Below are 20,663 nucleotides of genomic sequence, written 5' to 3' on the forward strand. Positions count from 1 at the left end.
GAACGAACGATCGAACAAGAACGGGCTCAAGCGGCGCTGTTTACCGCGAGAGGCCTCAGAAAGGAACGGAGCCCCGGCAATCGACACCGCAACCGAAACAGAGGCTGCGACGCAGATCGGCGGGGCACCGCACAAATCGCGCGCCATCAATTCGCTAAGCCTCGCGACGCGGGGCGGAGGCAACCCACCGATTCATTTTTTCCCACACTCCGCCCCCGTTTCTGTTGCGTCATCACGCGCGGTGTCGTCACGACTTCCTGACACTCCTCGGCGGCAGGGGATGCTGTAAATGCGAGCAGGACCACGAGGTTGGCGAGCACGATCGGAGCCCATCCGTTGCTTTTGGATGCCATCCGATTTCCGATTGGTGAGAATTGCGTGTCATTACCCGACTGGTGAGAGTATTCGCATTTAGAATGGTGCGGTAAATCTTGGCTTTCCACAGTACTCGTCAGCAATGGAGCCATCGTGATTGAAGTTTCCTGCCCCTCCCTTAGTCCTGGACTCGTACTTGGAAGCCTGTGGGGGGTTATAATGCTACTAAAGCGATAAATGGTGATTCTGTCCCGGGTGAGGTGCAACTTTTGCCTTCAATCAATGTGATCTTTCCAAAATTGTTGATTGTACTTCCAAACGTCAAGGGTGTCGAGTGATTCGGGGTTGGTTATGGTGGGGTTTGAAAGGTGTGGGATCTGCATTCGAGATTAGACTTGAATCAACCCTCGCCCACGTTTTGGTGTTGGAAGAAGGTGACTTCTGAAGACTTGGGGGAGCTATTTTTGGTGGGCGGCTCATTTTAGCAACATGGCACACAAACCTACTGGTGAGAGTTATTGTGTCATTGCTGCGCATCTTGTCTCGGGGCTACATCTGAGTCATGAGGCTTCACTGATTTCATTGTGTGGAGCTTGGGAAGGGGAAGACCTGTGTGGAAATTCTCAGATCGCCTCTGTTGAAGTGGATCGGTGATAACTATCGAGTAAGTGAGGTTTTGCACAAAATATGTAGTAGGGGTCAAATCTACGTTCTGGAGCATTTTTAGAGTATTTTGTTCTTGAATGAAGTCTCAAAGCTAATTCGCTGCGATAAGGTATTTGTGTTGGGATTCAGTAGCCTGCGGAATGCGTGACTTCAGAGAAATCACCTGATGGATTGTGACGATCTGTTTGGTTTTGCTTGATTTCGAAATAGCTGGAATGGACGGCTTGGAAGCCAATCCTTGCGTGTGTTCATCTAATAATTTCTTCTTACGCTGCAGCTTTTTCAGATCTGGTAGCTATGGCGCCAGGAGACGCACCTCTGAAGAAGGCGCTCATTACAGGTATCACTGGCCAGGATGGGTCTTATTTGACCGAGTTCCTTCTCAAGAAAGGGTACGAAGTGCACGGCATTATTAGAAGATCATCCAACTTTAACACGCAGCGACTCGAGCATATCTACATCGATCCCCACAACTCTAGTGCGCGCATGAAATTGCATTATGGTGATCTCTCGGATGCCTCCTCTCTGCGGAAGTGGGTGGACACTATCTGCCCTGATGAGGTCTACAACTTGGGTGCCCAGTCTCATGTCGGTGTTTCTTTTGAGAATCCAGATTACACAGCTGATGTTGTTGCCACTGGCGCTTTAAGGCTTCTTGAAGCTGTGCGCATTCATGTCCAAAGTACCGGACGCCAAGTAAGCTTTCTAAGAAAATTCATATTTTCACTTTATTCAGATGCATTCCGTGAGGAGAGAATTGTCATGACAACACTTACTGAGATTCGAAGTTGAAAATTTTATTTCGATAAGCTGATCTGTCCTTTCAAACTCAAACTCATTTTGCAATTTTTCTGATCTTTGGCATCTGATTTTCATCAGGTGAAGTATTATCAAGCCGGATCATCAGAGATGTATGGTGCCACTCCTCCTCCCCAGGACGAGACCACCGTGTTCCATCCTCGCAGTCCTTATGCAGTTGCTAAGGTTGCTGCTCACTTTTATACAGTGAACTACAGAGAGGCCTATGGTCTTTTTGCTTGTAATGGGATCCTCTTCAACCACGAGTCACCACGCAGAGGAGAGAACTTTGTCACCAGAAAAATTACTCGAGCAATTGGTCGTATTAAGATTGGGCTCCAGAAGAAACTCTTCCTTGGTAACCTGAAGGCATCTCGTGATTGGGGCTTTGCTGGAGATTACGTTGAGGGTATGTGGCTTATGTTGCAGCAGGAGAAGCCAGATGATTATGTCCTTGCTACCGAGAGTTCTTATACTGTCGAAGAGTTTCTTGAGGAAGCCTTCGGTTACGTTGGTCTTAACTGGAGAGATCATGTTGAAATCGATCCCAGGTTAGTTCTTCCCAGATCTTGTCTTCTCATATAGAATTTGAATTCATGGTGTTTTACACAATACATGATAGTTCACTCTTGCCTTCAAATATTCATGTTGGAAGTCACGGTAGCTCGCATAATATAGTCTAATTGATCGCAAGTTTCAGTTTGTGTCTTACTTCTGTTCATGGTGTGTTTCAGGTATTTCCGTCCTTCCGAAGTGGATAATTTGAGAGGTTCAGCACAGAAGGCCAGAGAGCGTTTGGGTTGGCAACCAAAAGTCAACTTCAAGCAGTTGGTTGCTATGATGGTAGACGGTGATTTGGAGAGAGCTAAACGTGAGAAGGTTCTAGTGGACAACGGTTATATTGATTCTCACCAACAGCCTTGAAGCACATCAATCCACTCTTCATTCCTATTTTTATACCATGAGAAGATGAAAAAATGTGTTCTTTAAGTCCCATGCATTCATTGGCTCAAATGCCGAAGATGGTTTAACAGACGACCGGATATCCAAGCAATCAATAGGAGAGATAGATCGTTAAATATCTAGTATCGGTGCCCTGGAAATTAGTTGGGATAGTGGAATAAGCTTTCTGCAAGGCCAACAGTGATCACTCTTTCAGACCATACATTTATGGTGAATACCTTGATAATGCTAACATTTACCACGAACCTCTGTTGGCTCTGTTGTCGGATAACATTCAGTAACTGGCTGTGTATATCACATCTCCTGATCTCGTGGTGGTATTGTTCTTGAGTGAAATTAAAAAGAGTTTTTCCATCGAGTGCAGATGCTTTGAGGGGCTGATGTGGTTTTCTCTGGGTTACAATGTGCAACATTGAAAGTGTTCGGAATGATAGCTGGGAGTTTTTCAGGATCCATTCATTTTGATTTTTACTGGATTGTTGCATTATACCATTTTTAAATGTTTACAATAAGAAATCACTGAAATTTTGTGATCAAAAGCAATTACTTGCAGAACTAGGACAAGATGAAACTTCACATATATCCGAATCACATCCTTCACACCTGGCAAAATGAGCATAGTGATGGCACCACTACATTGAACTTAGACACTCTGATGATCCGATGGGTCCCCTTCGGGATATCCTGCACGTCATATAAAGACTGAAATTGCTTTTTGTGTGGAAGAGATAAGTGTGCTGCGTTGCTGGACACGTTGTCCCTGCAGATACCGTGGAGATACAAACTCCAACAACCAAACACGGCAACAAGCAAGACACAATTTGTCGCTCAGTATGGACTAAATGATAATTATTCTTGTTAATAATTTTCTAATTAAGTCTTATGGTACCGGTCATAGAACCTGGTTTAGCCTTGTCTTGTAGTCAGATATGTAAATTCAAATTCCTTGGATAATCTTGAACTCGCAGCTGCCTGGCCAGGTTCATGAGCCTACCTTCTTTGGGTTGTCCAAAAGGACAAAAGTGCCATTTCCACCATCAATCTATCAACACCTACTCCAAATACTCGAAAGCTGTTTGAGAATTGGCAGCTTTTTTAAACCAATTATTTGAATGAAAAGAAAATTGGTGTGTATATATATATATATATAGCATTTGTGTAAGGTTGTTTACATAATAGGTGACTTAAGCATGTGAAACTATGCCTTTTTATTATATCACAAGGATAATTTGTAATGCAATACTTTTGTACTCAAATTAAATTTGCATCTTTGATATTATTGAATGTTTTGTGATAACAAATACTATTTATAAAGGGTGTTGTTAATGCCACAAAAAAATTTGCTTAATATTTTTTTAAATATGCAATATTAATACAAAATTTATTTTCTATAAAAAAATAAAGCATAAAATTTTAAAATATAATAACATAAAATAAATATAACATATTAGAAATGTAATCGTGATTGTTTTTATTGAAATAAAAAACTAAATAAATAAGTTGAATGGGTGGTGGGTTGTGGTAGCAATAGCAAAAATTGTGGTGACATATGGTCAATAGTAAGTTGTAGCAATAGTAAAAACTATGGTAGTATTGCAATTCCCTTTATAAATTAAGCAAATATTTGTAAAATAAATATATATTGTAATAAGTATGTATAAAGCTTATAATATACTTTAAATAAAATAAAATATTTTGAGTTTTATTTATTTCAAATATTGTAGCTCATTTTACATCAATAACCTTATAATTTTTTTTAAAATTAATTCAACACATCTACCAATGTAAATATTTTTTAAAACAACATAATAAATTAATTTAATTTTAATTCTTTAAAAAAATAATTGATTTTATATTATAAATATTAATTATTGAAAATAAATATATCCATAATATATCAAAATAATATAAAAAGATATAAAAAAAATCTAAGATATACAATAAAGTAGTATGAATATTATTATCAATATACAAAATATGAAATAAAAGATAAATATGAATAGGATTTTTAATAGATCTATATCAAATCTTACAACAATATCTTACTAAAAATATAAATTTTATTACTTTTAAATATTTTAGTATATTATTATTTTTTCAATGACTTATAAAGTTTATTTTATGTTATTATATATTTAAAAAATAAAGAAGTACAAGTAATATATATATATATATATATATATATATATATATTTATTTATTATTTATAACCATATCTTTTGATTATAGAATAAGATATTTATTTTTTCAAAGAATAGATTGATTAAAAATCTTTTTTGTTACATTGTAAATAATATTAGTTTGAAAAGAATAATACTCAACTAATACATCGGTAACTTGTCACATGGATGAAAAGTACTAGTCTTAGATTTGCTCCGCCTAATGTGCATAGCCAACAAATAAGGTAGATCTAAGATTAATAGTATTAATGTAATGTTTTATGCCAAAGTGAATAACTAAGAAGGTTAGTGCTATTAGTAGTGGATTAAAGTGGCATGGCACTAGTGATGTAATCAATGCCAATTATAGTTGCAAGAGACTATTTATGTTGCTATAATGTTTTGGCTCTTCTTTATATTACCTAATTTCTTCATTTTAATTCTTTGCCTTAGCCCTCTTTCAACTTAGGCTAAAGCTCCTTTGGTCTTTGCTCCCCTTGATCCTAAGTTTTGATCTTAGTTGGAAGGAATGGACAAGACATACACACACACACACACACATACATATATATATATATATATATATATATATAATTTGTTAAAATTAATTAAAACCCATTTATAGGTGAAGAAAAATTACCATGGTATTAGTTGGATAATATTTTAGACTTAGCCAAACAACATATTAAAGAAGTCTCTACTAAAAATGGTAATATTTTTATTTTTTTTATACAAATAATTTAATAAAAAATTCTATTAGAAATAATAGATATATTTTGATTTAATAAACATATAACTTTTAATAAATTTATTCAAATGGTTTAATTCTTTTATATAATATATAAAATTGTAGATAATTCTATGAGATCTAAATTTATTGTATTAAATAATAAAATGTATGAAAAGATATAATTAAAAGACACATTTCTTTAACAATGTATTTAAAATAAGCAATTACTATTTAATATATTTTATTTTATTCTAGAAAACATACTATTTAACAGCTGAAAAGAAATTAAAATAAATTATATAATTATAACAATATTAATTCTAAGTATTGAAGAAGGATAAAAAATTATATCTATATTTAAGTACTATATATATCCATGTAATATTTTTTACTTTTATTTTTATTTTTAAAAATGAAAAATATTTAATTTTATTATTTTATATTTTAATGACACTTTTTTAATGAAATTATAATTTTTAATTTTTTTAAATATAAATTGTAAAATAACTAAACTTTGGTTCATTAACATTGTATTATGTATAAGTTATATATATATATATATATATATATATATATTTATATATAAAATAAAAATTAAAAATTAAAAACTAAAAATATTTAGTTTGAAATGTTAAAAGATTAAAATTTTAACTCTCTACACAAGACAAGAAAACCCTGAAAGTAATCTAAGTTGATGGATACTAGTTAACTAAAATATTAAAAAAGAAATAAAGATATAGGCATATAAAAAAATAAATAAAACAAAGACTGAATGCATAATTCATTATAATAAACCCTCCTTTTTTTCGATTTAAAAATATGCAATATATATATAAACTTCACTTACTACTACTTCTAGCTTGGGAAGGACAAGTTTAGAGCAGAAGTTGGGGTTGGATGGATGAGTGAGCAAACGTGACTAATCGTTCATCACTCGACCAACACTCCCATCCATCAAGACATCCTTCCACCCCACGTATCCATCCATACAAACATCCAAAGATTCATCCGCCAACGTTTTCATCCATCCTCCAAATTTCCGAAGTATTCATCAGCAAAGGTATACGATCGTTGGATATGGAGACGGCATGAAAATTATGCTGTAAACGAATACACTACATTAGAATGGGGGATTAAGTTTATTTATTGTCCAAGGAGGAGGAGGAGCAGCCAAGAGCTCTCTCATCACTCACGGAGAATACTACTCTTCTTGGCACATTTCTCATGGTCAACTATGTCGAATTAGGTGCGAAGTTCATATGCGGTTCCATTTCTTACTCTCTCTCAATACCACCATGGAAGTGTTTTTTGAGCCGTGTTTCCTTTTTCTCGTAGACAGTACTTGAAGGCAGGATTCTAGCTTTCGAACCATTTTAATCTTCTGGAAATTTAGGCCATTTGTGATTTTAGTGCTCATTTTCTCCTGCGCTAGCATTTTGAGCTTCGGTTCTTACGCGCATGATGCGAACTCCTTAGGTATGTATTACGCGTTGTTGCATTCTGTTTTAACTGATCGGGTTTTTTGTTCACTATCTTTCATCAATATATATATATATATATATATATATATATATTAAATTATTTTTAACATGAGGATGATTTGTGACAGATATGGATTTGCGTATTGTTGCCATAATTCACCAAGGCGTGGGTGTGTTTTCATGATTTGTGCATCCACATCGCATTCTTCAATTCGCCGAATCTGTTTCGATAATCGTGTTGTTGCGGATACAAGGCAGCAGCGCTCGAGATCTTTGCTCGTCGTTGCTCGTCGTTGCGCGTTGTTGCTAGTAAATGATACTTAAAGGGTATATTACAGCAGCGACAGATCTTGCAGTCTGCATCTCCATAGTTAAATTGTAATTCTAAGTTTCATAGTTGGGAATTGAGCACAAGAAATTGCGTGACTTCTGTTTTGGTGTCGAAGCATTTTTTAGGTTGGTGTAAAGAGATTCGAGATGCGTAAGGCGGATGCAGCCGGAGCGATAGCGCTCATAGGGCTCGGTTTGATGAAAAACGCAACCAAGCAAGGCATAGCGGCGGTATCTGGGGGTTTAAGTAAGGTGCGTAAGCAGTACGCCACCAAGCACGAGGCTGATGTGATCGCGGAGCTTAGGAAGAAAGGAGTTTCTCCTAGGGAGATTCTGTTTCAAGGTGATGTTCTACATACTGGTATATAACGAGTAGACGAGGCATTTCATGAGTGACTAGGAGTTCTTCGGTGGGTATCTGAACCATTTAAATTTTTCTTGATATGCTCTTTTTGTGAGGAGTCGACCAGAAGAGTATAAAGCTTAAGTAAGGGAACTGGATCAATGGTCTCAATCGAATTGGTCAACTTGTATTTTTGCAGCTTTGCAGAGACTTGATTTTCTCTCCCGGGCTGGGTATACTCATGAAGTCATCCTTGTCTCGAAGCAAACTGCGAAGAGGCTGGTCAGTAGTCCTTCAAGAAACATCTTGTCATGATTTTTTAAGTTCCTTGTATTTAAGGTGATGTTGTGGAGATGCCTAATTATCTTGCGAGTGTATTGGGGTAACATAAACGCCATTGTTATGAACTCAAGACTGAACTGGCCATTACTCACTGAGTCCTTATCGCGCATTTATTGCAGATTGATGGTGAGAGAAGTGCAGTGCCGCTAGATATGGTCTTGGTTCTCGGAGGTTCCATGAGCGATGAAGCTATGAGGTATGGAGATTTCCAAAATAATTCAATACTGAAAGAATTGAAAGAGTATATCAACTTGACCAGGATGTGCAAGGACCATTATGACAGGGATTTGATGGTGCATGACTTCTACTATGCAGCACTTTTGTGCGTAGAGGTATGGTCTCCTGTCCTTCATCGTCGCTGGTGAGCATAATTTGTATCCATAAACCCTTGCACCATGAATGGAATGGAACTTGTACGAGCAGCATAATTCTAATAGCGAACGTCTTGAAATGCTCCCACAGTTCGCAATCTTTCTTGTGTTCAGTTTTAGTCTAAAGGTTTAATTTACCTATCACCCTAACGAAATACGGTTTGACTGCAGATCCGGTTTTACGGTTTGTTGAGCATCTGTATGGCCATTGTGATGTGCTGTAAATATTTTACTGAGAACCTTGGGTTTGGTGGATTTGCAATTGCAGGAACAAGGGGCTGACTGGCAACTTTTTGAAGCACTTTGCAAGGAAGCCGTAGGACGAATTGTGTCATTGGGGGGCACAGGAGAAAGAAATCACGAGTTGCAGTAATTCCCGCCTACTCACAATACATATCGTCGTCTTTGAAGCTAAAGAATTTTGTTTGATTGTTTGGTTTTTTTCTTTCTTTCTTTCTTTTTCTTTCTTTTAATAATAATAATAGTCATCATCATTATAAGATGTGTACAACTAGCGATTTGTTTGATATCTTCGTGGTCGGTAGACAGGAAACTGAAACTTCATTCATTTTCTACCTATAATAAGATTTTAAAATTGTTCCATTTATCTGATTACTCAAACAGGCACAACTCAGCCAAAACGATTTTTACTTTCGCATCGGCGGTTAGAATTGCTGCTCAGGAAGAGGAGCAGAAACGTAATAAAATCTTGAGAGATGCTGAGGCTTTGATCCAAAGGGAGCAAGAGAGAAGGGCAAGATCTCTTGGTTTGCAGCCTTCTCACAGGCAAGGACCCGTTGGTAGCGGAAGCTCCATCTAACGTGGGTGCACAAAGTTCACGAGATTGGCCTTTTGTTATGCGACCAGTATTTCCCTTATTCAAAATTCTTTGTTTAGCGAGTGCGATGTTCGTTAATCGGATTGCGGGGTCAGATTATACAGCAAAGAGTGAACATCAGGATCCTTGATGTATGCGCCAGGTGTACTCAGCTAATTTCCCTTTTTATATTACTATTAGTTTCAGTATTGAGAAATAGCGGTGTTGTCCGATGCACTTGTTAACATTATTTGGTGTAGAGATTACAGTAACATCTTTTCGTCATGCATCATTGTACGAGTGAGTTTTCGAAGTTGAAAGTCTTTAGAACATAACGGAAAAATACGCTGTTGTTGCCAAGTCCTCGAAATGCACAGGATTCTCATGAGCCAATGCGTGTATGATTCTCCCATTATTTGCAGTTTCTTATTGCGGACCCCAATTTGGAGTGACCCTGTTAGTTCAAATGTTCAATCAACCACACCCACGGATTCGTCTGGTTACCATCTTGCTTTCGTCGTTCCCTTTGGCCCACATTTTGCTTACTTTTCAGTGAGCACACTGGGAGCCCTGGACGTATCTGATGTATCCTTATCTATTTATATCCTACGGCTCCATAATATCTCAGCCTTCAATTCTTTGCAAACCTGTGTCAAATTAATTTTTTGAATATGATGCGTCTTCTGGAAACACAAATGACTTCCAGAACACCTGCCCTGTCATTAGGCCCTCCTCCCTTGTAACCAGCGTGGTCCCTTCCCATATGGGAAACAAAGCTTTTCTCAGAGGTTAAGGTGTGTATGTTACACCAGAAATATCAGATTCATTAATCGACTTGCAGTAGTTTTGGAGGTGGAAGCCTTATTGAGATTTGAGTACACAACTGACCCATATTTCTAAACAAGATGTTTATGGGGTTTTCGAAATCCGGAGGCTCTGAGAATCGACTTACAGAAAAAGTATTATTTGTTCAAAAATCAAGATGCCAGAAATGAGGATCATATTAACATTGACAAAACTGGGGAGAGTACCAGGGCCCTTCAAGTACGAATGATGGTAGCTATTCAAGCTGTAGATGGTGCCGCACAACAGGTGCAGAAGCTAAGGGAGCAGGAACTGTATCCACAACTTTTGGAGTTGCTCAAAGGGTTGGTAGAATGTTTTCCATGCAACGTATAGACATCAGTTTCAAAACACTAAGTTGAATAAGAGTGTTTATGAATACGATTGTCATCTCCAGCATGTGCATACTGGAGCTGAATGGAACCAAGGTTTTCAAAGTATTTTGAAGATATTTATTGTTGCACACTGCAGGATGGGAACTATGTGGAGGGGCATATCTTTGTGCCATCAACCTCACTTCAAAGCAGTAAAAGCTATGAAAAGGCTGGAGAACTCTGCTCCCTGTAAACCAACTACAAGCTTTTATCCCCATTTCATGCCACTGCTTGAACTAGCTCTTAATAAGCGGGCTAAGTTTTTTGTTTTGAAACGATTCCACTCTTTTTCCGGTTATAGGTATAGATTCTCTGATGGATGTGATTCACCTTGCAACTTTTCGATTCGTCATTCAACTTGTCCATTTTTTGGTGCTAACCAGTTTGAAAACTACACTTGTTGCATGTGAAACATGAGTTGGTTTTTTATTCGAACCCATGTAGCAATAAGAAGAACAAAAGAAAGTGTCGTATGTTCCTTTATGGCTGCACTTGATAGTGTTGCTGATCTTGGTTGAGAAACTTCGTCTTCGATGGTCGGAAGGTATTGCCATCGATGGTTTTACGCGTTATATCAGGTAGCTGATAGAGTAGTGTCGAAAGGTATAGAATCAATTTCAGCGGTGCTACAGGAGATGATGAATTTGCAGTGGGAGGAGCTGAGGATTTGAAGACAAATCACAGGGAATTGGATAAAAGGGAGAATGCACTAATATTGAGTGCTACTATGCGAGATCTAAGATCCATACCACCTCCAGTGCCACAAACAACTTCTACTTCGTCCGCCAGTGACATGGATTTTGAAGGTTGTCACAATCAAGGTAGTAAGTTTCCTGATCGCTGGTTTGATATTGTGGCCGGGGATGTCCCTCAGAGCGGACTTAACTTGTCGAGAGGTGGGTCAAATTGGAACCCACAAACAGAAAACTTGACAGTGAGCGTGAAGCGGAAAAGAAAGCGAACACATGCACTTGAGCTTACACTCTTAACAGTCTGCATGCTGGTTTGCCATTGCTTTTCCAAGCTGCCATTGCCTTCAGTGATCTCGATGCTGAAACATACGACTGACTGACTGTATGTTTATGAACAATCTATTATTAATTATATGCAATATCTTTCTCTTTTGGTGCAAGATGGGAATGCCAAAACAATGTGTTTCATCCCTATGATTGAATCAAAATCCTTGGCTATAAAAAACTGATAAATTCATAACTTAATATAAATTTATTAGTTTGAAGTTATGCATTTATGATGTGAAGCAAAATGTATTGCACAAGTATGTGCAATCAAACAAAAATAGGATTGAAAAAGATAAAACACATAGTGTGTGATGATTGAAGATGAGCAAGCACTCATTCTAGATTATATAATTGAAAAGCTTTCAAATTTTGAATCTAAGAAGTATTCAAAGAAAAGAGTTGCAAAGAAAATGTAATCATAAATTTAAATCATGTATAGTCTTGTGTGATTAAAATGAGGTAAAACCAAAATTAGGAGTAATGTGAATGGCTCATGATTAAGAATATCTTTTGCTTTGTAAGAAGGAAAAAACTTGATTACATTATCTTAAGTACAATTAAAGCTCATTTGTGCCAAAGAAATTCATTTTAAAAAGAAAGTTGGCATGTTAGGCAATTTGCATCTATAAATATCTTAATTGCCTTAAGCTTTCTATTTTTATTATTCAATCAAATTTCAAAACCACTTCAAATAAAGATAATTGTTAATTGGCTTAATTAACTAAGTATAATTTTAAAAATTAATCTAATAAGCAAATCTAAACAAATAAAATCTAGAGAGTAGAAGATATCTTGGAGACATTTGATCTATCTACAAATTGAACTAATAGGGTTTGGATAATAGAAAGCAAATGAGAGATATCCAACTGAGTAAGAATCAAACATTCTAAAGTCTCAGTTAGAACAAATTAAGTTAAGAAAGTATATAGGTGCTAAAAAAAAGATAACTAGCCACCAATAATTAATCAAAGTAAGATAAGTAACCATTAAAGTTGATGATTATGAGAGAGATGTATAGTATCAAGCACTAAATATAAGGCCAAATTGTTATTGTTGTTGTTAATATAAGATTTTTGTATAAATTAATTGTAAATATAGGCCACATTCCAAATCACTAATTTATCTCTTCTATTTTATTTCTATTATCTAAGTCCTATTCTTACAATCTATATTAAAGTTGATTTATATGCAGACTAATTCAAATCAATTGTAGGTGCAAAATTCCTCCTAACATGAATTTTGACTATAAGATGCCAACTTTGTCATAGTAAGAATTATTTTTAGATTAGTACTTATAGATCAATATTTAACAAGAAAAATTACCATCTAATAATAATATAGAGTGATCAACAAGCCATTTCCAAATCAAAGCCAAATTTCAAGAGAACCTTTTGATATATTAAATTTTGGACTCACTTATATGTAAAATATCAAAGATTAAACCTTAGATCCACTAAACAATAAGTTTTGTTTTGTTTTTTTTGTTTTTATTTTTGTTTTTTGTACTAACATATATTATTAATCTAGATAGTTATATTAATTAATTTTTTAATTTAATTAAATATTTATCTAAAATTAATAATTATATAACTAGAATTAATTTAAATATATTATAAATCTATTAAAAATAACACATATGTATTATAATTATTGAACTTCATGAAACAATATGACATATCTTATTTGCCACAATCATAATTGAAAAATGTCTTATTATTTAGGAATCTCAATCATAATACCAACTTCATATTTTCTAATTGTTCTTAACTTTGTAAGCACTTTTTTGGTTATATTATGGATGAAATCTACTTGGTGATTTAACTTTTGTAATGATATAATGCTATACTTTAATCTTTTGTTAAAATAATAAATTATTTTTACAACTTTATGATATATCATGATTGTTTATTCCATTATAACAATGTATTCTTATATGCAGTGTCTTATTGAAGAAAATAATAGTTTTAAAAATAAACTTGATACTAAAATTTACCATTCTTATACTTTCTTCTAAAAATGCTCTAAATTCTACTTGTAATTTCTTAGGATATAATATTCTTGATTTGAAGATCAATAGAAACAAGATAGATAGGAACTCATTCTTCTACATAGAATAGACTATATAATCTTTTAGTAGATCTAATAAATCATATAAGAATAATATTTTTATATTTATATTAATATCTTTATTTGATTAATATACATTTATTGAACCAAGCCATAAGAGTATCTTAAATTTTGGTTTGTAGAAGGTGATTCTTATTAATACCTATTATACAAAAAGAATAGAAATAGAATTTTTCTTCACCAACATCTTCATAAGCTAAGCATTGGATTAGTTTCAAGAAGCTTTTCAATTTAGTATAAAAAATTGACATCTTATATAATTTTTTCTTCTCTAAATTATCTAACAATTTCTTTTATTTTATTCTTATGTAAGAACTTAAATTCAAATAGATCCAATAAATGAATTGTTGTAAAAAGTCATATATATACATTGTAGTAGCTAGATTAATTACAAATTTTTTTGTATATTGGTAATTATGTTGTAAACCTATGTATTGATGAATCTACAATATACCTTCACAATTATGAATAAAAAATAGTTATTAATCACTAAGCATTGTCAATATTACAAACATGTTAACTTATTACACATTATACAAAAAACTTATATGAAATCAAATCACTAGTAGGTAAAAAAAAAAAAAAAAAAAAAAAAAAAAAAAAAAAAAAAACAACTATTAATATTCTATAAGGGATTGGAGACCCTTTTAAGAATGATTAAAAAATATTAATTTTTTAAAAGTAGATAAAAAATTTACAATCAAAATCTCATTTACTAATGGATATTAATGGATTAATATTGCATAAAACTATGCAATGTTTAGATGCAAGTGAATGAGAGAAAGTACTAAAAGAGAAATAAAAGTTGTTTATAAAAATATAAATACAAATATAAAAGTTAAGACCTAAAAAATTACAATAATATTAAAAAAAAAAAAAAAATTGTGCCAAGAAAGATGTATGTGGTACAATTGTGAAATACAATGCAAAAATAGTAATAAAAGACTATTCACTAAGAATAGATACAAAAGAATATATATACATATATATATATATATATATATATTATAATTTTGTTAATTTTTTATTATTATAAATATTCTTGCAATTAATGAAGCTGTGGACTTGATGATGAATCAAATGTATACTAAAATAGATTCTTTAGATGCAAAATTAGGAAAAAATATGTATATGAACTTATCTAAGTATTTTGTTGAAGAAAGCCAAAACTCCATTTCTATAGATTAAAAAATTGTTGTGTGATTTGGTTTTTTTAAAAAAATCATAATATTTATATACTAACAAAAATAGTTATTATTAATATTTTATAAAAAATAGAATAAATCTTTCTTTGTGTATTATACATATATATATAATTTGTTGATTTTAGAGTTTTAGCAAACTATATAACAATTTTAGCAAATAGTATAATCATTCCAACAAACAAAAGACAAGAAAAGAAAAATGTTGTACCTTAAAATCTTGAAAAAAAAATGAATTGAGAAATTCAAAAATAAATAAATAAATAAATAAATATATATATATATATATATTTAATTTAGAATTGAATTTAAGAAACTTTATAGAATAAACTATCACCATGAGCTAACCTAAGTATATTAGAGAGATGCTTAGAGACTTGAACATGTTAGAATGCAAATCCATTGGTACTCTTCTTATTGCAAACATCAAAATTGGTGAAACTTGCAACAAAATTATTTGAAAAATCTCTACTTAATTGAAAGTATTTCACCTAATGTGATAGAATATTTTTGGTAGTATATTCTACAACAATAGCAATATGTATAGATGCTATTTGTCTTAAACATATTATAACAAATGTGTTTTGAAGAAATAGAGGCAACACGTATTATGTGTGACAATAAAAGTTGCATTGCATTTAAAAGATTCTTTGCCTCATGTTTGTGCATAATACTTTTTTGAACAATACCATTTTATTTGAGAAAGTAGTGAAGAAAAAATAATATGTATAATGTGTTAAGTAACAAAAAATAATGGATGCAAATGTGTTTGTAAAGATATTTATGAAAAAAATCTCATGTGCTAGTTAAGCCATTAAAACAGTTTCTTTTGTTTGGAAAATAGAAGTATTGAAGATTGGAATGGTAGTTTGGACTATAATTTGTAAATGTTTTGAGCTTTTATCAAGTTCAATTGCTTTGAAAAATAAAATTTAAAGTTAGCTACAGCAACCAACTTGGACTGTGGATATAATTATGATGGTTACTATTTTGTTATAATTTGACTTGATTTGGTATTGGAAACATATGTGCTAAAGTATCCTTAAAACAAATTCACAATAATTGGACAATTCAACTGGAAACAAAGTATAATACACTAATTTTATATGAGACTTCCATCACACAATGAATAGTCATCAACATCCAAAAAGATGCACTGAAATGAATGTGACATATCACTTCTTTGTAAAAAATTAAAGACAGAAAATCACACTAATTAAATCTGCTACTACACGAGTTTAACTATAAAAAAAATAAAAAAAATGTCCATCATTAACATATCAACAGATGCGTAGTTTCATTGATGTTCTCATTGTGAAAAGTGCTTTCTAGTGACAGATAGGTATTCGACGAAAAAGACGCATACATGCAACAGGAACGATAGCAACAGGATGTTCATTTAGATGATAAATGAATTCACTCAATGACAGGTCAAAAATCATACCAGCAACAAACAAAGACTATAGCCGGATTCTTCAACAAACCTTGCATATGGTTGAGAAGTAAAGCATTCTATGTCTACATCTATTGTTGGCTCCAACTCAATGGTGCTTTCGTAACCTTCCTAGTGAGGTAGAGATTACAACAGAAATATCAGATGTCTCAAGTTCACTTGAATGTAGATCTCCAGTTCTTGTTTAGAGGTCTTACTATGAACAATTCACCTGTCTTCCCAAATTCAAGCGTACATGGTGTCTGGCAAAATCCACATCTCAAATGCATTGACTGCGCTGTCGTTACTCTCCAGGATTTCCAGACTGAAGCCTGAGGATAAGATCCAAAAGATGAGACCTATAGGCTACAGTAAAAGTTCTATGAAAGTTCTGTAATAATCCTGTGACATTTTTCATTGAGGATTTTGATAGCCTCTGTGAAAAGAACCTCAGGTCGTAGTGCTCCAGTGGATTCAATAGTAACTGCATCCACAATACAAACAGATGAAAAATGATCAGATAATGTACGAAACAAATGTGCTTTTACTGAAATACTAATGTCATGTGACCAAGGTAATCATAACTTTCATATATCTTCAGATAAACGAGTCTTTCAGAACTATTCTTCCACGTGTCAACTCCTAATATCTCATTGCTCAATTCAGTCCCAGCGCATGTCTCACAATATCGAAATTCTAATGAAGAACAAGGACCGACCAGACAGACCTGATACACAGAAGTGGAGATAGTTTATATAAAAGGCATCTCAAGGTCAAGATTAATTTTGTGAGACAGGAAGTAAGGTATCAATGAAAGCTGAACACATCAAGCAATTATAACACACAAGACCTGCTTTAGTTCATCCACTTTTAAGTTCCCAAAACCAACTCACATATAAAATGGTCTTTAACTCGAGTAAGTTGCACTCGCTTATCCCAATCAGTTCCCCTTACACACTCGCGACACAGCGTGCAGTTCCTTGGTCTTGCCACAATGGCCTTCTTGACTGCAAAAGACAATTAACAGAGTCTGTAACGGCAGTTATGTACAGAGTCCAAAACGGCCATTACCAGCCTAGATGTACAATATTACAATGAATAAGTGCAGATTGAAGATAGTAAAGGGGTCGCATGAAAAATATTGCAATCAAGTCTTTCGAAAAGGAAATAGTACCTGTACCAACATCTTCAATGTCGAAAACTCCAGTAGGACATTTCTGAACAAGTTCTTCAGCAAGCTTTCCTTGAATGTCTTCCATTAGGTTTACCTGTTTACCCCAAGTATGCAGAATGTCAGACACTTGCTCATCAAATATAAAGAAGAGAACAAACCTTCAGAAACTAAGATCAAGATAAAATAGAATAGAATAAAAGAATTTTAAAAACATAAAACGAGTAGGCGGTAAAAGGTGCCTGATAAAACGTGAGAGGAACAAAAGTAAGGTACTTAGAATCGATTATGCAAAGTTAGTACCTCTGGAAGCATCCTGTATCGGGCAGTAGCAACAGGCGACCACTTTGCATGAATATTGCCAGAACCTTTTATTGCATGCCCTTCAAGCTCTATGGCCTATAGATCAAAACAAAATATCCATTAATGTCTAAGTGATAAGCTCCAACTTCGCCTTCTCTCTCAGATGAGATCTCAAGCTAGATTTTACACAATACAGCTAAACCACGTATCTCACCTCTTACAGGAACAAAAAACGAAGTAAAAACCATGGTTGTAATTAAGCCATGTGCACATCAACATCTGGTGCTTGAGAGGTACAAAAGACACTCTCTACTCTATTCGTCAGAAAAATTATTCTTTTCACGGTCTAATGGCGACAGCTTGCCGGTCGGAGTATCATACCAAAAGGTAAGGTTACCAGGTTCGAAGCAGCAGTAAGTAAAAGTTTAAATTGTGACTTTCATGGCACGTGATGTCACTAGAAGTAACAAAGCTATGACCATATTAGTAGAAGAGAGATAACAACTCATACCTGGCCTGGCCTGAGTTTGGCCACGATAATATCAGGGTACTGACAAGAAATGCCTTCCGCAGGTAATCCAGGCAAGTTTTTTTGACTAGACCCAAATGAGGTAAATTTTGTCATGGTATTGAAGGGCATTTCACTACCTTCAGGCAACCATTTCATCTGATCCGACGTCACTGCAAAGACATGGAACACCACCACGCTTTGAAGTTCCATCCACAATCACGATCCTCGTGAAAGACTTTAATAACTTAGTAGAAGACTTTAGACGCACTCAACAGAGCTGAGGTTCAGAGCACTATGGAAAAGGCAACGCAGCTCAAGAGTGTCAATCTACCTTGAAGGATAAAGATTAATACCTACTCATGCTTCGTTCATTCAAATGACCAGAGTCGCCATTATATCTCGGGATGAAGTATTCCTCCTATTGCAATCCTCAAAACAATTAAATTCTTTGCAAGAACACGGAACTTGACAGAGACGGAGACTCTACAAAGATTTCCTTTGTTCCCCCTTCTTAGAGCGGTTAACATGATCTTAAAAGGTAGTGATGGGGGGCTAACCTGAACTATTGAGAACTCGCTCCCCTTTTCGAGTGCACACAACATCAATCTTAAAGACTATTGTGTTTTTCTCATTAGCATTCTCCTCTTCTGCAATTATCCAGGCAGAATGCATCATTAGAACACATCGTCAGCGTCAGTTTAGATCTCCCATAAGACGACAAGCTCAAAATGGAGTCGAAGACTGTCAAAATTACCACTCTTGTAATCGAAAAGCCGTGGGTCCGCCTTGATTGGTAGCAACCCAAGACGATGAGCAAGAACCTCGTCTTGAATAACGGATGTGTTATTTGCAATGTAAACCTTCTCAATTGCCATCGTAGGGACCTGCAAATACACCAACAATACAAACAACACACCTAGTATTCAATTTCCTCTTCAGATCGGCGTGTCTTAGTTACACAATTCGCTGGAGTCTTGAATGCAATGAGATACAGAATCCCTTTGACCTCCATCAGACATTGGACACAGTTTGAGATATCCAACATAAGAAAAAATTGGACTCTCTCAATACAAGAGTGGGTTCCGAAATCGTTCTTTGTAATCATCTGCATTAATCTCTGGCAAATCTGACTTGAAATTTATACGTGTGCGGTGAAACCTAACCCAGACGCTACCTGGTGAAAAGATAGGAAAAATGAATGAATGCTTTAACCACACCAACAAACCCCAGGTTGCCTGATGAGGATTCTACCTCTGATTACAGGAAACTAGTGGTACCTCAGCAATAAGAATTCTCCGGAATGCATTGGCAATGGCGGCATCAATCCCGACTATATCAAACTCAATATCCTCCTCATTCATGGAAATGATTTCCACTCGCAGGTTCTTGCAGAAATCCTCAATCCGTAAGCTGTTGTCCACGCCATATGCCATATATGCCCCGGAATACTGCACAGATTCTGTCTGTTTAAGAAGGCACATTATGTTAGAATCATTGAGAAACAGGATCATCGAGCAACCACGCGCTAAACCATAAACCCTAAACCCTAAACAACGCACATGCACAAAGAACATAGGAATGGGAAAGCAAACTGCCTTGATAAAATATCTAATCTCGTCTATATTATGACAGCCCCCAAGGACGAATTAGCCTGCATCCCTAACTGCTGAAATCATACATTGCTCAATTTCGTGCGGAATTATTACTCATATTATGCGTCACACCCTGTTAACTAGTCTTTAGTCCTCGACATAATCCCTAGACCATCGAAATCTTCCAGTACGAGAACCTCGCGTGCCAATTCCTACTAAACCCCTCTCTCCAACTTCCGCGAGAGAAGCAAGACACCATCGACTCTTGAACATTTTTCCGCTTAATATCATATCGATACTATCTCCAACAGGGCACCATTCTTAAGACTAGGAGGAGACTTAAGTAGCCAAATTGTGAGAAGCACTTCTCAATCCATCGAAGAACACCAATCCTCTTATACAAATGTGAGTGATTATACGAGCAGAGAAAAACACGAGGGTGGGAAAATCTTACATAAGAAGGTGCGTCGGGGGCACACACAACTCTAGTGCGCTGAAGCTCCAAGTGAGGCGGCAACTCCGGCTCATGTTCACCTGAGGATGCGTCCGCCATGACTACTTTCTATGCTTACAATCTCAGAATAGAAGAAAAGCACTACTAACAACAGAAAGATCGAAACACAAGTGCGACACAGTGACTGATCGGAAGAGAGTAGTGCAAAATTTCGACTCTGCAGTCAAAGGACGGCCGGGTTCACCACGGCCGCTGCACTAAACCCTAAATCCTAGCTGAAACGATTTCTCAACAACAGCAACTACAGCAGTATTGGAGAC

General features: G+C 35.0%; 3 protein-coding genes across 10 annotated transcripts; 2 read left to right on the plus strand and 1 right to left on the minus strand.

The window, feature by feature from the left end:
* Positions 1-228: 228 nt before the first annotated feature.
* On the plus strand, positions 229-2,987 carry LOC112282887 (GDP-mannose 4,6 dehydratase 1). 5 transcript variants are annotated; one of them, XM_090250501.1, is made up of 5 exons: positions 229-367; positions 684-979; positions 1,259-1,677; positions 1,861-2,330; positions 2,514-2,987. In XM_090250501.1, the coding sequence occupies exons 3-5, from the start codon at positions 1,279-1,281 to the stop codon at positions 2,701-2,703; spliced, it is 1,059 nt and encodes a 352-aa protein (XP_090106627.1). In that variant the 5' UTR covers positions 229-367; positions 684-979; positions 1,259-1,278; the 3' UTR covers positions 2,704-2,987. The 5 variants fall into 5 exon arrangements, with proteins under 5 accessions (XP_090106627.1, XP_024376792.1, XP_024376794.1 ...); XM_024521024.2 differs by having other exon boundaries at positions 684-823; XM_024521026.3 differs by lacking the exon at positions 229-367 and adding an exon at positions 431-570.
* A 3,751-nt stretch (positions 2,988-6,738) lies between these two features.
* LOC112282030 (uncharacterized) lies at positions 6,739-9,708 on the plus strand. Of its 4 annotated transcripts, none has more exons than XM_090250503.1 (7): positions 6,739-6,877; positions 7,241-7,439; positions 7,569-7,785; positions 7,985-8,067; positions 8,247-8,459; positions 8,767-8,867; positions 9,123-9,708. In XM_090250503.1, the coding sequence occupies exons 3-7, from the start codon at positions 7,590-7,592 to the stop codon at positions 9,316-9,318; spliced, it is 789 nt and encodes a 262-aa protein (XP_090106629.1). In that variant the 5' UTR covers positions 6,739-6,877; positions 7,241-7,439; positions 7,569-7,589; the 3' UTR covers positions 9,319-9,708. The 4 variants fall into 4 exon arrangements, with proteins under 4 accessions (XP_090106629.1, XP_024374918.1, XP_024374916.1 ...); XM_024519148.3 differs by having other exon boundaries at positions 6,768-7,107; XM_090250502.1 differs by having other exon boundaries at positions 6,800-7,107; positions 7,559-7,785.
* Positions 9,709-16,259: 6,551 nt separating this feature from the next.
* LOC112282448 (uncharacterized) lies at positions 16,260-20,636 on the minus strand. Its single transcript, XM_024520034.3, has 9 exons — positions 20,344-20,636; positions 19,575-19,760; positions 19,052-19,181; positions 18,855-18,944; positions 18,298-18,467; positions 17,787-17,882; positions 17,487-17,580; positions 17,206-17,319; positions 16,260-16,796 (listed from the first exon to the last, which is right to left on the minus strand). Exons 1-9 carry the CDS (start codon positions 20,440-20,442, stop codon positions 16,693-16,695), a joined length of 1,083 nt encoding a protein of 360 aa, XP_024375802.1. The 5' UTR covers positions 20,443-20,636; the 3' UTR covers positions 16,260-16,692.
* Positions 20,637-20,663: the final 27 nt, after the last annotated feature.

Source organism: Physcomitrium patens, chromosome 5 (assembly GCF_059467195.1).
Source record: "Physcomitrium patens ecotype Gransden chromosome 5, ASM5946719v1, whole genome shotgun sequence".
Lineage (NCBI taxonomy): Eukaryota > Viridiplantae > Streptophyta > Bryopsida > Funariales > Funariaceae > Physcomitrium > Physcomitrium patens.

What these genes read in the sequence shown, in the direction of transcription:
- LOC112282887 (XM_024521024.2), top strand. An exon ending in TCCAAAGTACCGGACGCCAA is followed by an intron (nt 1,678 to 1,860) that starts GTAAGCTTTCTA and finishes GATTTTCATCAG; the next exon opens with GTGAAGTATTATCAAGCCGG. An exon ending in CATGTTGAAATCGATCCCAG is followed by an intron (nt 2,331 to 2,513) that starts GTTAGTTCTTCC and finishes GGTGTGTTTCAG; the next exon opens with GTATTTCCGTCCTTCCGAAG.
- LOC112282030 (XM_090250503.1), top strand. Translation starts at nt 7,590, where the DNA reads ATGCGTAAGGCGGATGCAGCCGGAGCGATAGCGCTCATAGGGCTCGGT. An exon ending in AGCAAACTGCGAAGAGGCTG is followed by an intron (nt 8,068 to 8,246) that starts GTCAGTAGTCCT and finishes CATTTATTGCAG; the next exon opens with ATTGATGGTGAGAGAAGTGC. An exon ending in GAAAGAAATCACGAGTTGCA is followed by an intron (nt 8,868 to 9,122) that starts GTAATTCCCGCC and finishes TTACTCAAACAG; the next exon opens with GCACAACTCAGCCAAAACGA.
- LOC112282448 (XM_024520034.3), bottom strand. Translation starts at nt 20,442, where the DNA reads ATGGCGGACGCATCCTCAGGTGAACATGAGCCGGAGTTGCCGCCTCAC. An exon ending in CCCCCGACGCACCTTCTTAT is followed by an intron (nt 19,761 to 20,343) that starts GTAAGATTTTCC and finishes CTTCTTAAACAG; the next exon opens with ACAGAATCTGTGCAGTATTC. An exon ending in CCAAACTCAGGCCAGGCCAG is followed by an intron (nt 17,883 to 18,297) that starts GTATGAGTTGTT and finishes TTTGATCTATAG; the next exon opens with GCCATAGAGCTTGAAGGGCA.